The sequence below is a fragment of the Petaurus breviceps genome, unplaced genomic scaffold (genome assembly GCF_028583685.1).
Source record: "Petaurus breviceps papuanus isolate PSGF00001 unplaced genomic scaffold, PetGlider_PUasm1.0 90804, whole genome shotgun sequence".
Taxonomy (NCBI): Eukaryota; Metazoa; Chordata; class Mammalia; order Diprotodontia; family Petauridae; genus Petaurus; species Petaurus breviceps.
Genome location: NW_027187348.1, coordinates 12752031 through 12764509, shown reverse-complemented (window position 1 = coordinate 12764509; position 12479 = coordinate 12752031). Strand labels below are relative to the sequence as shown.

Here is a 12479-nt window from a genome sequence, read left to right as displayed (position 1 = left end):
GACTGGAGCAGGTCCAAATATGTTACCCTTCCCCAACCAGCCTCTCCTAGTCTTCTCTACGGACTTTTGTTATTATGCAAAAGAACTTAAATTTACTATAACAGCTTCTGGAAGTTATGCCTCCCATGCAACTCTCTACTGGTTGAAATGTATGTAACCCTGCTCCCCTCTGCCCCTCTTGGGCATTCCAGTACTTTGAGGCTATTTAGTGACCCTAATTGCAATTCCTTTGCTTTCATTAAAGATTCTAGTTTTTGCTACTTTGGTAGTCTTCTTTATTTCAGGTTGACACTACAAACAAGCTTAGATCTCCTTAACTCTTAAAAAAGTAGGTGGTGAAGTGGACAGAGTACTGGGCCTGGAGTCAGGATAGTTTATTTTTGTGAATTCAAATCTCCTCTGGGACATTTACTAACTATGAAACCCTGGGCAAGTCACTTAACCGTTTTCCTCAGTTTCCTGATCTGTAAAATTATCTAGAGAAGGAAATGGCAAATCACTCTAGTATCTTTGCCAAGAAAATCTCAAATGGGATCACCAAGAGTCAGATATGACTAAAACAAATGAACAAAGTCCTTGACCTTCTATACCACCAATCCACTGTCCTATCTCTGAACCTTCACTTCCTGAACTTCTTAGCAAACTTCTTGGCAAAGCTGTTGATAATAATCCTCCTTCCTGAGTAATCACCCTATGCATCAGTCCCTTAGAATATGCCCTTTGCAACCACTAGTCTACTGAAACTGGTTTCTCAAAGGTCATCAAAGCATTCCTAATCACCAAATACAATGGCTATTTTTAGTTCTTTTCTCTGACCTCTGCACACTTTACCATTTTGGACTAACAACTCCTACTGGCTCATTTTCCTTGACTTCAGAGATACTACTTTCTCCTGGTTCTCTTCCCTCCTCTTTAATTTCTCCCTATGTTTCCTTCACTCATTCCTTCATAGCCATGCTCCATTTTCTCTCCAGATTGATCTGACGTCCTCCTGTGACCACCAATCCCCTTCCCCACACTCTATATTCTGGCCAAATTGGCCTAACTTACTGTTCCCCATACACAACATTATACCTTCTGCTTCCTTCCTTTTAACCAACTGTCTACCATTGCCTGGGATGTTTTCACTCCTCACCTTTCTACCTCTTAGAATTCCTAAATTCCCCCAAGTTCAGTTCAAATGCCACCATAAGAAGTCTTTCCTGTTTCTCTCAATTTTCTCCAATTGTTAGCCCCATCCCATCCCAATTACTTTGCTTTTTACAATTTATCTGTATATAATCCCAACTCTGCCCCTCCCCCAGGAGAATATGTGAAAACTCATTGGACATAAGATCTATTTTATTTATGTATCTACATGGTAGAGTGTCTGGCACATGGCAGGCACTTAATAAATGCTTGCTGAATTAAAATGCTATAGAATCTCTGACTGCCTAGAATATTCCTCTAGTACCTGAAATTCAACATGTCCAAAACTGAGCTTTTCATCTTTCTCCCTAAACATGACTTTATTTTTTCTGCCTGTAGTACCACCTTTCATCTTTCTCCCATTTTCATAACCTTTGGTTTATCTTTAGCTTTTCTTTCTGTGGAATGTCTAGTCTTTTCCCTATGCTTGGCTGAACATTTCCCCATCTTTTAAAGTCCTTCTTGATTCTGCTTGTCAGTAATGACCTTCCTTCTTGGAACTCACATGACACTTGGTTTTACAGTCCTTTAGTATGTTTTTATATACGTTAATATTAATGTAAGTAGCTAGGTGACTCAGTGGATTAGAGCACTTGTCTTAGAATCAGGAAGACCTCAGTTCAAATTAGACCTCAGGCACTTATTAGCTCTGTGACACTGGCCAAGTTACTTGTCCTCTCTCAGCCTCAGTGTCCACATCATTAAAAATGGGGATAATAACAGCATCTACCTCCCAGGACTGTTGTGACACTCAAATGGGAGAATATCTATACAGTACTTTGGAAATCTCAAATAAAGCACTATATAAAAGCTAGCTATAATCTATAATCAGAATTATTATTAGGTAATATTATAATAATCCACTCTTGTCTTATCCTCCAGTAGATTATAAGCTCCATGAAGACAGTAACTGTGTCTTTTATAAAATTTCTATTACTCCTAGAGCCTGGTACAGTGATCAGCATAAAACAGGCACCTTTAAAAAATGAATTAAAATGGATAACAAGAAAAATATTTTTTATTCTAGAAAAGAGGAAACTCTATACTATGATTAATAAAAAATGGTAGAAAACATTCCCTTTATTATGAAAAAGATTGACTCCTTCAGAAGGTTTCTACATGACCTAAAATAAATATTCCTAAAGGCATATAATTCACTTTTCTCTGATACTATTATTATCAGAACAAATTTTCAATTACTAGGTTTCCCCCAGTACACCAGTTCCTAGAGAAAGGTACCACACCATCCTGGTTATCATGTTAATTATAATTCTTGCTTTTCACCTACAGAAGAGTATTCTGCTTCACAAATTAGTCTCTGAGTTATGAATAGTCAGTTAATTTTCTGAGGATCTTGTGACCCCTGAGTAAATTGACAATTGGGTTTTCAGCTATGAAATGATGAGTGACCAGAAGATGAGTGATGAGTGACCTAAAGAATCAATTACTAAGAGCTGACAGCAGTACAACATCAGATTTGAGACTCCTTTAAAATTTATACTAACTACATGTGCACAATATACTCAAAGTGTTATCTGGACAAATTCTGAATCCTATACAAGTTTCTTCCAGAACCCAAAACCTCTGGGTAAACTCTTCCTGCTATTAATTGATTCATGTTAAAAAAAGAAACTAATATTAATTTACTATTTTAATTAATTTTTATAATTAGTTTATAGTTATAATTTATATAATTTTATATTTATATAATATTTAAATTTATAATTAATTAGTAATTAGTTACAATTACTAATTAAGCCAAACACAAAATGCCTCACAAAATGAGAACTTGATTATTTTTTCTTTGAGACGATCCATGCCACCTCCCTATTCCATTACTCTGAGCTAATGAATATCCAATTAAAATAGAAAAAAATAATTTATAAGTAAATAATATCATTCACTTACTTCATATTTAATTCCTGATGGTCCTTGAACACTTTAGATATAAGTTTTCCAGCAATAAAATCTGCTCGCTTTGCCAAAGCCCTGATTAATTCTTCACAATGCAGTTCAAATATTCCTAAACGAATGACCTGGAACATCAGCATGAAAATTTCAGTTACTAAGAAATTTATTGTTACATTATTATCAGCATTTCTCAGTGTTATCTTGTAATAACAATTTATTCTGATCTAATAATATAAGATTTTCTTTAAATATTTGACTTAGAAAAGCTATATGGAGGGCATCCCTTTGTGTTTAGCAACTGTGTCCTTTTAAAATCCTGCCAAAGAGCATAAGAAACTTAGGTACACTGCTTTATACAAAGTAATTTTACACAAGTGAAACAATTATTCCAATACTTTGGATCTTCAAATACTCTGAAGAACATAGTTACTGTTATAGAAAATTTGCAAAATTTATGTAGAAAGCAATGAATTCTTTTGATCACTTGATTGGGATGGGGTGGGAAGGAGAGCCAGGATGGTAATGATGCATATACTTTTGCCAGTAGAGGAACAATCATTTGTATTGTAGTATTTCCTGCCTAAGGAACCAACCTAGAAGTTGGAACCATAGTGAAATTCTCACCACTATTTTATGTACACTCTAAGTTCTAAGTAATAAGAAAAACAGAAGGAAAAAAGTCAATTCAAAGACAAAAGTAAAAAGATCTATCTTTAAAACTTGCATTATTTACCTTTCTAGAGGTATACTGTATCTCATCACATAGCTTTTGGTATTTTCGAATTTCTTTTATTGTTTCCTCATAATTATGTTCTCCCTCAAGATATTTATCAACATCATATTCAGCTTGTCTGCTAATCAAGAAATCATACTTATCATAATATTTAAGATGTTCAGTGGGTGCAACACTTTCAGCAAGAATCACGTCCTTAATCTTTTGTTGGTGTTCATTTAATATTTCCTCCAGAATTATGGGTCTCAGAGTAGTTGACTGGGATTTACTTTCCTAGTTGGTGGGGAACACAGACCTTAGTTATATATTATCATTTATCACTTATAGTATTTTATTATACAAACATTTATTTTGTTGGAAGCAGCATAGTGCAGCTAACAGGATGCAAGATTTGAAGTCCAAAGACTTGCATTCAAATTCTGGTGCTACCACTTTTCTACATGACTTTGAGAGAGACATTCAATTTATCTCGCCCTCAGTTTCCTCATCTTCAAAATGAGAAAACTAGACTAGATAATTTCTAGGGTCCTTTCTGGTTTTAAATCTAAGATTTTATGCTAGATGATCCTAAATGCTTAGTGTATTAAAGGCAATGAACTAGGGTCTTAAAGAGATATAAAGAAAAAATAAGATATGGTCCCAACCCTCATAAAGCTTTCAAGTTAAATAGACTTTCAGGATTTAGAACTGGAGGGTGGATTTAGACATCAATCAGTCTTATCCTCTCATTTCATATTTCTTTTTTCTATTATTATAACTGAGCACATTTTCAAGTTATACCATAGGATACTTAATTGAAATTTTTAAACAATTTGCTTCAGTGGATATTTTGTAATTGACTCATAACAGTTCTAGAAAAAACTCCAACTCTCAGTCAAAAATTGCCAAAGCTATGATGACAACCTGAGATCCTGGAGAGAAACAGAAGACCCATCCAATCCTGCCAACTCTGAGAAGGGAATGGTCATATTCTGCTTTTGAAAATTAACGTGTGCTATGGTGGCAGACTTGATAAATTTTTATTGGAGAAAGTGGGGATAAGGCTCCCTACAGCAAAACAGACCAAGCACACATTGTTCATCTACTTAAGAACTCCCAAGTCTTCACATGAGATGGGAGCAATGAGATAACTGTTATTAAAGAATTGAATATGGGAGTTCAACATAACAAGGCACAGAGGGAGAGCTACTGATGCCTAGATGTCTACATGTAGAGCTAACTACAGATCCATCTTGGTACATAATCATATACCTTGGTTGGTTTTCATTAGTCTAAATGTACACTCATAGGAAAACAGATTTTTAAAATACCTATAGAATCTGTTGCAGGAAAAAGATTTATTTGTTAATGCCATGATGTCAGAATACTAATTAGAAGGAATAGAGATTTCTACATGGCCTCTCACTCCCTTCAAAACAAAAACTGAAACTCTGTCCTTGCCCTTTAACATCCCTCCATAACTAGCCTCAAACTACCTTTCTATTATCTCTCATTACTCTGCTACATAATCTACCTGCTTTTACCAAAACATGTCTTCCATATTACTGCCTCTATGCTTGAGGTCCCTTCTCACCACTCATATGCACACCCAGACATTCAATGTTTTACCTCTGTTCCACTTATCAGAATTCTGTTACAAAGTTCAACTCACATCTTCCCTCCTTCAGGAATCCTTTCCAATCCACCTTAGCCCATAGAGAGCTCTCCTTTCTCTCTATATACTCATAGTACTTACTGTCTTCATCATTTAATTGATGCTTTTCATTGTCCCTTGGCACACTGTTATCATTTCACATGTATGTGTCTTCATTCCTTAATAGAATATTACCTGTTTGAGCTTAATGAAGTCTTTTTAGCCCCTAGCTACCATGATGTGCCTCATACAAAGAAAGTGGTCAATAAATATGTTGGCTGATTGCTTCCCAAACTTTTATCATACTTGTCTTTTGAGATTTTCTAATTGTACTTGTCTTTATTTTGCTGAAATAACTGAAATAATAGATTTGATTTTTATTTATTATATTTTTTTATAACTAGACTGAAATAACAAAGGTACAAAAGTCTATTTTAGTGATAAGTAAGGGAAACTATGCATTCTAGTTTTGTGTTTAACAAATTTAAATAATGTTTTTCAATCTTCTTTTATGTCTCCAACAAGTTACAGCTCACCCTTTGCTTTAAAAGGCAAGATAAACTAGCAGTTATTTTTAAATTTAGTGAATTCTGGTCCTTCGTCATAATGATTTTGAATCACCATGTTCTATTCAGAGGCCCAGAAATAAAATAGGACATAGACAACTTGGACAGAGTTCAAAGGAGAACAACAAATATGTTTAGGAGTTTAGGAAATAATGATCATGAGCAAAGGCTTGAGGGAAAAGTCTAAGAGAAAACTTAATGACTAGGCTTAAACTACAATGAGAGTGAAATTTATTAAAAGGAATTCTACTGTATCACATAGGTTGAAACTTGTCTTTCTAAACATGATACAGTCCCAAGACAGAGAATGTATGGTTTGAGTGTGTTTTACTATGTCTCTCCCTTTCTAATTGGTTGTATGTACCCAATCATTTGGCACTTTGTTATAGATAATCTTACTCTCTAATTGCTGCAAACGTATAGGTCTTGTTGTTTGGTTGTTGATTTATTTTTCCTGGAGGTAGAGACTAAGACTTACATTGCTTTCATAAGCTTACAAGTAAAAAACGCTTGTAAGTGAAAAAACTTTCAAGCTTTTTTAGTTCCTCATGGCAACAATATTAGACATATGCTTTACTCAATAAATATTTTCACTTGATTGAATAGTATTGTTCTGGGGATAAAAGAAATTATATTTCCAGAAGTAGTGCAAAACCAAACTTATTTCATAGTGATAGACTTTCTTCCCTAAGATTTCTATATCCAGGCCATAAAATTAACTTTTTTTTTAAAAAAGGTACCCTACATCACAAATAAATCCATGACTTCAGAATACCAGAAATAAATAGTTTGAATATTAAATATTCTTTATGAAATTCAACAAGATTACTATGTATAATGCCCTATGGCAGGGCCTGGGGATAAAAAGACAAAATTAAAAGCAATCCCTGCCTTCATGGAGTTGACAGTCTACTGCCGAAGAAGACAACATTTGAGGAATATAAGTAATATAAGATCATGTGAGAAATAAGGAAGCACTAAAAACTAAGGCAATAAGGAAAACTAAGCTCTCCTAGGTAATGGCACCTCAATTGAGTCTTGAAGGAAATTAAAGATTCAAAAAGTCAGAAGAGAGGAGCAAACACATTATGGGCATGGAGACAGAATATTCAAAGACTCAGAAATCAGAGACAGAATGTCATGTTCGAGAAACAACAAAGAGGCCAGTTTGATTATGAAATATACCTAGAGAAGTAGGCTGGGGTCAGACTAACGGGCTCTAAATGATTAACTCTCTATTGCACATTATCAATGAGAATCATTGGTGTATTTGTTAGTTGCAAAGTTTATATATAAAATATTAGAAATAAATTTTTGCTCAATTTCTTTTTATCTAAAAAACATTGAATTTTTTAAAAAATTCTTTAAAATGAATAATTTTTATCATCTTGCTACTTCTACTATTTATTGGTTATTTGGGGGGGAAGGCAGGGCAATTGGGGTTAACTGACTTGCCCAATGTCACACTGCTAGTAAGTGTTAAGTGTCTGAGGCTGAATTTGAACTCAGGTCTTCCTGATTCCAGGGCCAGATCTCTATTTACTGTGCCACCTACCTGCCACTATTGGTCATTTTAAAACTGCCTTTTGCCTATATTATAGTCTCATCATCCAACCCAGAACTCAAACTTCTACCCTGGAACCCTGGGTTTCTAATTGACAGCATTCACCATACCTTGCCTAGACCTAGACCCACCATGATACTTCTCACCTATCTTTATTCCATTCTTCTGTACTCCAACCTTCACTTCTAAGCCATTACTCAAGTTTCTACCCTGTAAGCCTAGGTATTGGTAAACATATACTAAATAGTAGCAATATAAGTGAAGTTAATGAGAAAATAAGATTTGCCTTACAGAAATTAACTTTGAGTCAACTTTTCTAGAATACATGTATTCTATAAAGCATAGGATACCTGTTATAGTTCCATAATAATGATGTCATGTTATCTATTTTTCACAGAATTGAACTGATTGTAAAAATCAAAATATATTAATTACTTACCCATTTGGCATACAATTTAGTCTCCACCCTTGGCACAAGACTGACAGCCTTAATCATGACATCATAAATATTTAGAAAAATTGCTTGATAATCATTAAATTCAGGTTCAAACTTAACATTTTCATTATCAAGGATCAGCCTTGTTATAAAACCTGGATGCTCATAAGCTCGCACAGAATCCTTTAAAAAATGTTTAAAATATGTTCATTTTAGTTGTAAATCACAAAGATGTCAAATCATTAAGACCATTAAGGTACAAATTTAAATCCTTAAGCACTTCTCAGAAATATCATATCCTACAAAAAGATATTTAAATAAATAACATGTTCAAAATGTTTTATAAAGCATAATTATAATAAAACTAACATTTTGATTTTAGGTTCTTTAAATTTTGTTAAAATAGATCACAAAATAAATCTTTTTATTTTGTTTTACTAGTCATTATAGGAGTCTAAGAAGAAAGAAAAGTATCTGAAATTACATACATAAGTTCACTTGTGCACATCAGTCCTATTTCCAGTAGAATTACTCACATTATCAGAAAGCTGGGGTAGAAATAAGTATAAATAATAAAAAAAATTTCCTATAAAATCAGCATGTTAAAGGAAAATAAGCTCATTCTTAAGTCCTAATGCTCAGTACCAAGTGGCTATTTGCACTGCTTCTCTAACTGGAAAGATTGCAAATTTTGTGCTCTCCTAGAAGATATAACCAAGGATGAATAATTTTCAAAGATGTTGTAGAAAGCCATTCAAAAGTTCCCAGATGCACAAGAATACTAGTGGGAGGGATGATTTAGGAAAGGGAAGAAGGTGAAGAAGTTTATGCCAACAGAAAAAAAGGCAGGGGTAGGGATTGAAAAAAAGTGAAGAATAAAAGAAAAAGTGGGAGAAAGTTATATATGTCTTACACAGCAACCAGGTGCTACCCCTTTGCTTCTGTACAAGAATAAAGTTTGTCAGTAAGGAATGTTGCAAGGAAAGTACAAATAGCCATTATGGAAAAGTTCTGCAGATGTCCTGCTAGTTTGAGGCTATGCCTCAAATTTTCCTACAATAAGAAGTGAGCCCACGACCCCAAGGAAGTAGTCTATCATTTGCCATTATCATTTATTTATAAAAATGCTCAATTATTGTTGATTTATGAGGAATTTTATCAATCAGGGAAGTAGGTCAAAATTCCTCTTCAGAGGCAAAACCTGTGTAATATTTAATGAAAAACTGTGGATAACTAAGTATAAGCATATGACCATTAGTAACACATACTTACCGGTCTTTGTACAATTAAATCTGTAAAGTCTTGCATTGAATCCAAGGCTAAGCTCTGTAGCTGTATAGTCATCAAAGTTGCAGCACAGTTGAAAAAAGCTTCCAATTTCGCACTGCTACCACTAGTGGGTAACTGCTTTTTTTTATTGCCTTGGTAATAAATATTCTGGACTTCTGGAAACCATCTTGAAAAAACAAAGACATTTCTTAAAATGTCTAATTTTCAATATCCCACCTTGTAAACTACACATCAACCATACTTTTTGGAAAACTAAAATTTCACAGTGACACTATTAAGGAATTTTCACCTCTCATGAACTAAAAATAAATACTGCAAAGTGTATGAAATAGCATACTTTATTGCTAGTATGAAAAGAAATGTTATATTGTCAATAGATTTTAATTCAACAACTTATTTACTTAAGTACTTGCTTAAGGTTCTTTTCTGGGTTCTGGGGATACTATTATCTGAATAGCTAAAAACCATGGTAGTTGAAACCATTGGAGGCAAATGATACAGCACAATCTTAGGGATCAAGTCCAAAGTTTTGACGAAATGAATTACTAGGATATGACAATGTAGAGTATCCAAAAGAGACAGTCACTAAACATATTTTAAGCATTAACCACTCTGCTCAGCACTGTGCTAAGAGCACAGGGGGATACATAAAGAAGCAACAGACAGTCCTGGCCTTCAGCATGGGACTCACAAAAGAGGGGCAATCCCAATAAAGACCATAACCTGAAGCTAAGGTCAAAGTTGGCCATCAGTATTATATGGTAGTTTATGGTTTCACAAACTACAGATTAAAGAGAATCAAAATGTAGACGTTTCTTCAATTCAGCATGAAATTATCAGGAACTTGATAAAATAGATGCCGAATGCTGGTGGTTTCTGGACCTAATAAGAGAGACGGGGCATAAGCAGTAGACCACAAGAGTTTGTTTCTTGATATCATATGTCTTAAGATGATTTAGCTGAATCAGAACAGTGTAGGAGAAAGCTAGCCTTGGAATCAAGATGATCTGGTTTCAAGTTTTGCCTCTAACACATATTGACTATTTGACCCTGGGTGAATTGCTTAAATTCACTGAGCCCCAGGTATCTTTCTAATACTAGAAACAGCAGAGAAGTTGCCAACCTACCATGGTAGAAGGAGTTATCAGGTAATCAAATAAATTTTATCTTTAATATATATCAACAGCATAAGCACATCCTATGACTTTCTTTAAACATGTAATGCAAATCATGGTATCAAGAAAAACACTGAATCTTAACTGCAGCACTGTGTGTTTGAATGGGTTCAATAAACAGAAGATGAGTATTGAAATTCAATCAAAAGAGTTAAATTACTAAAGTACCAAAAGAACCTCACTATGAGATTTCATGACATGGACCCTAAGTGCAAATGTTTATCATGAAGAAATAATACATACTAAGTATAAGTAGAAATTCTATAATATTCTGTATATATATTCTCTATTCTATAATTCTATCTACATTTTTAATTAACAAGCAATAGAAATGTTTAAAAATGAAACTTGATTTTTGTATTTTAACTGGATTTATTATTTGTTATTAGTTATTTATTATTAGCCTTTGACCAAAGACTACTACTAAGTGCTCTGTTATTCATTTTAGTCTCTTGTTAACAGGTCATAATTATTTGCTAGTTGGTTGAATGTTATCACCAAACAATTTCCAAAAATATCTTGTGAAAATAATTTTAAAATGACAAAAATCACCAGAAAAATTTTAAAATTATTGAAACAATTATTTTAAATTACCTGAGGTGCCAAAGGAGATGAAAGAATAAACCATGTAATTAACTACACAACATTGGGTAAAATATGAAATAAAAAAATATATGAAAATTAAACCTACACAACACAAATTCACACCAGAGAACCAAAACTACTTTTCTACTAAAAGCATTGAAGGGAAGGCAGATACAAGAAAAACATTTTGTTAATAAGGTAAAGGGAAGGAAAATACTTGAATTTACTGAAACTACAATTCTGCAAATGCCACTCTTGAACAGTTTGCTCACATTCATAGACTGTTTGCTAGAATGATTACCAGCACATGTCAGCTGGGGGAAAAATCCATGAGTAATAATGAGATAAGCAGCAGCCTGGTGTATGGAAAGTGCTTCAAAACTAAAACTAAAGGGAATTCTGTGAAGATGGCAGAGTAGGTCAAAAAATTCCAGGCTCCCCAAACTGCTAGGACATTACCACAAAATGAAAGCAAAGTAGCGAAAATAAAGAGGCAAAGTAGTTGTCCTTCTAAGACAACTTGAGAGGACCTCAGGAAAGACAGGACCTCCAGGGGCTGAGGTATAGCCTGAATGAAGTATATTAACACCTTCAGGCCTGCTCCTATGAATCAACAAATAGCAGGCCCTGGGAGCAGCTCCAGTGGGAAGCAGACTAGGCCTTGAGAACTTTCTCATCATGAACTTCAATCTAAAGAACAGAGTGAGAATTGGAAGGCTGAGGGGTGAAGACTGAAGGAACCCCTGCTGTTTCTGGACACCAGGCCTAGTAGTGCTGACCAGAAGGGATTCCTGGCTAAGGTTGTGGGCAAGGAAGAGGAAGCATAAACCTTGTGAGTATGGTACCCCAGGGAGCAAAAGCATTTTCCAGACAGTGTGGCTAGGGGCCCTAACTGTGACTTAGGGAAGACAGGAGTCCCTGAAGTTGGGCCCCTGGACAGAGTTCAAAAAATAAAAGTAAGGAGGACCTGAGACCTAAGGAACTATTACCCACAACTCAGGATTAAAACCTGATTACAATAATAAGCTGCTACAAAAAAAATAAAAATGAATAAGCAAGTGGAAAAGAACCTAATCATAGTTTACTATGGTATAAAAGAATATCTGAATAAAATAGTTTACTATGGTATAAAAGAATATCATCAAAAAACAACAACAACAACAAAAAAAACATTCCTACCACAAAGAATTAATGTCAAATGATGGTCACAAGCCCAAAAAGAGTTCTTGGAAGAACTTAAAAAGGAATTTAAAAATCAAATAAGAGAGACTGTAATGGGAATGTAAATTTTGAAGATCTTTCCTGCCCCTAGGCTAAAGTGCACCTGGAGCCTGGGGTGGGAGGCTTGTTTTTCAGTAGATACTTCTTGATTGGCCAGTGAGTCAATAAGGTTGTTAC

General features: G+C 34.4%; 1 protein-coding gene across 1 annotated transcript in view; it reads right to left on the bottom strand.

The window, feature by feature from the left end:
- DNAH7 (dynein axonemal heavy chain 7) overlaps positions 1–12479 on the bottom strand; it is a 326128-nt gene that overhangs the window by 242502 nt on the left and 71147 nt on the right. Inside the window, exons 10-13 of the mRNA XM_069070242.1 lie at positions 9304–9487; positions 8035–8214; positions 3833–4105; positions 3097–3224 (exon numbers count right to left, since the gene is read on the bottom strand). Of these exons, the coding sequence (XP_068926343.1) occupies positions 3097–3224; positions 3833–4105; positions 8035–8214; positions 9304–9487 (765 nt within the window). The remainder of the gene's footprint in view (positions 1–3096; positions 3225–3832; positions 4106–8034; positions 8215–9303; positions 9488–12479) is intronic.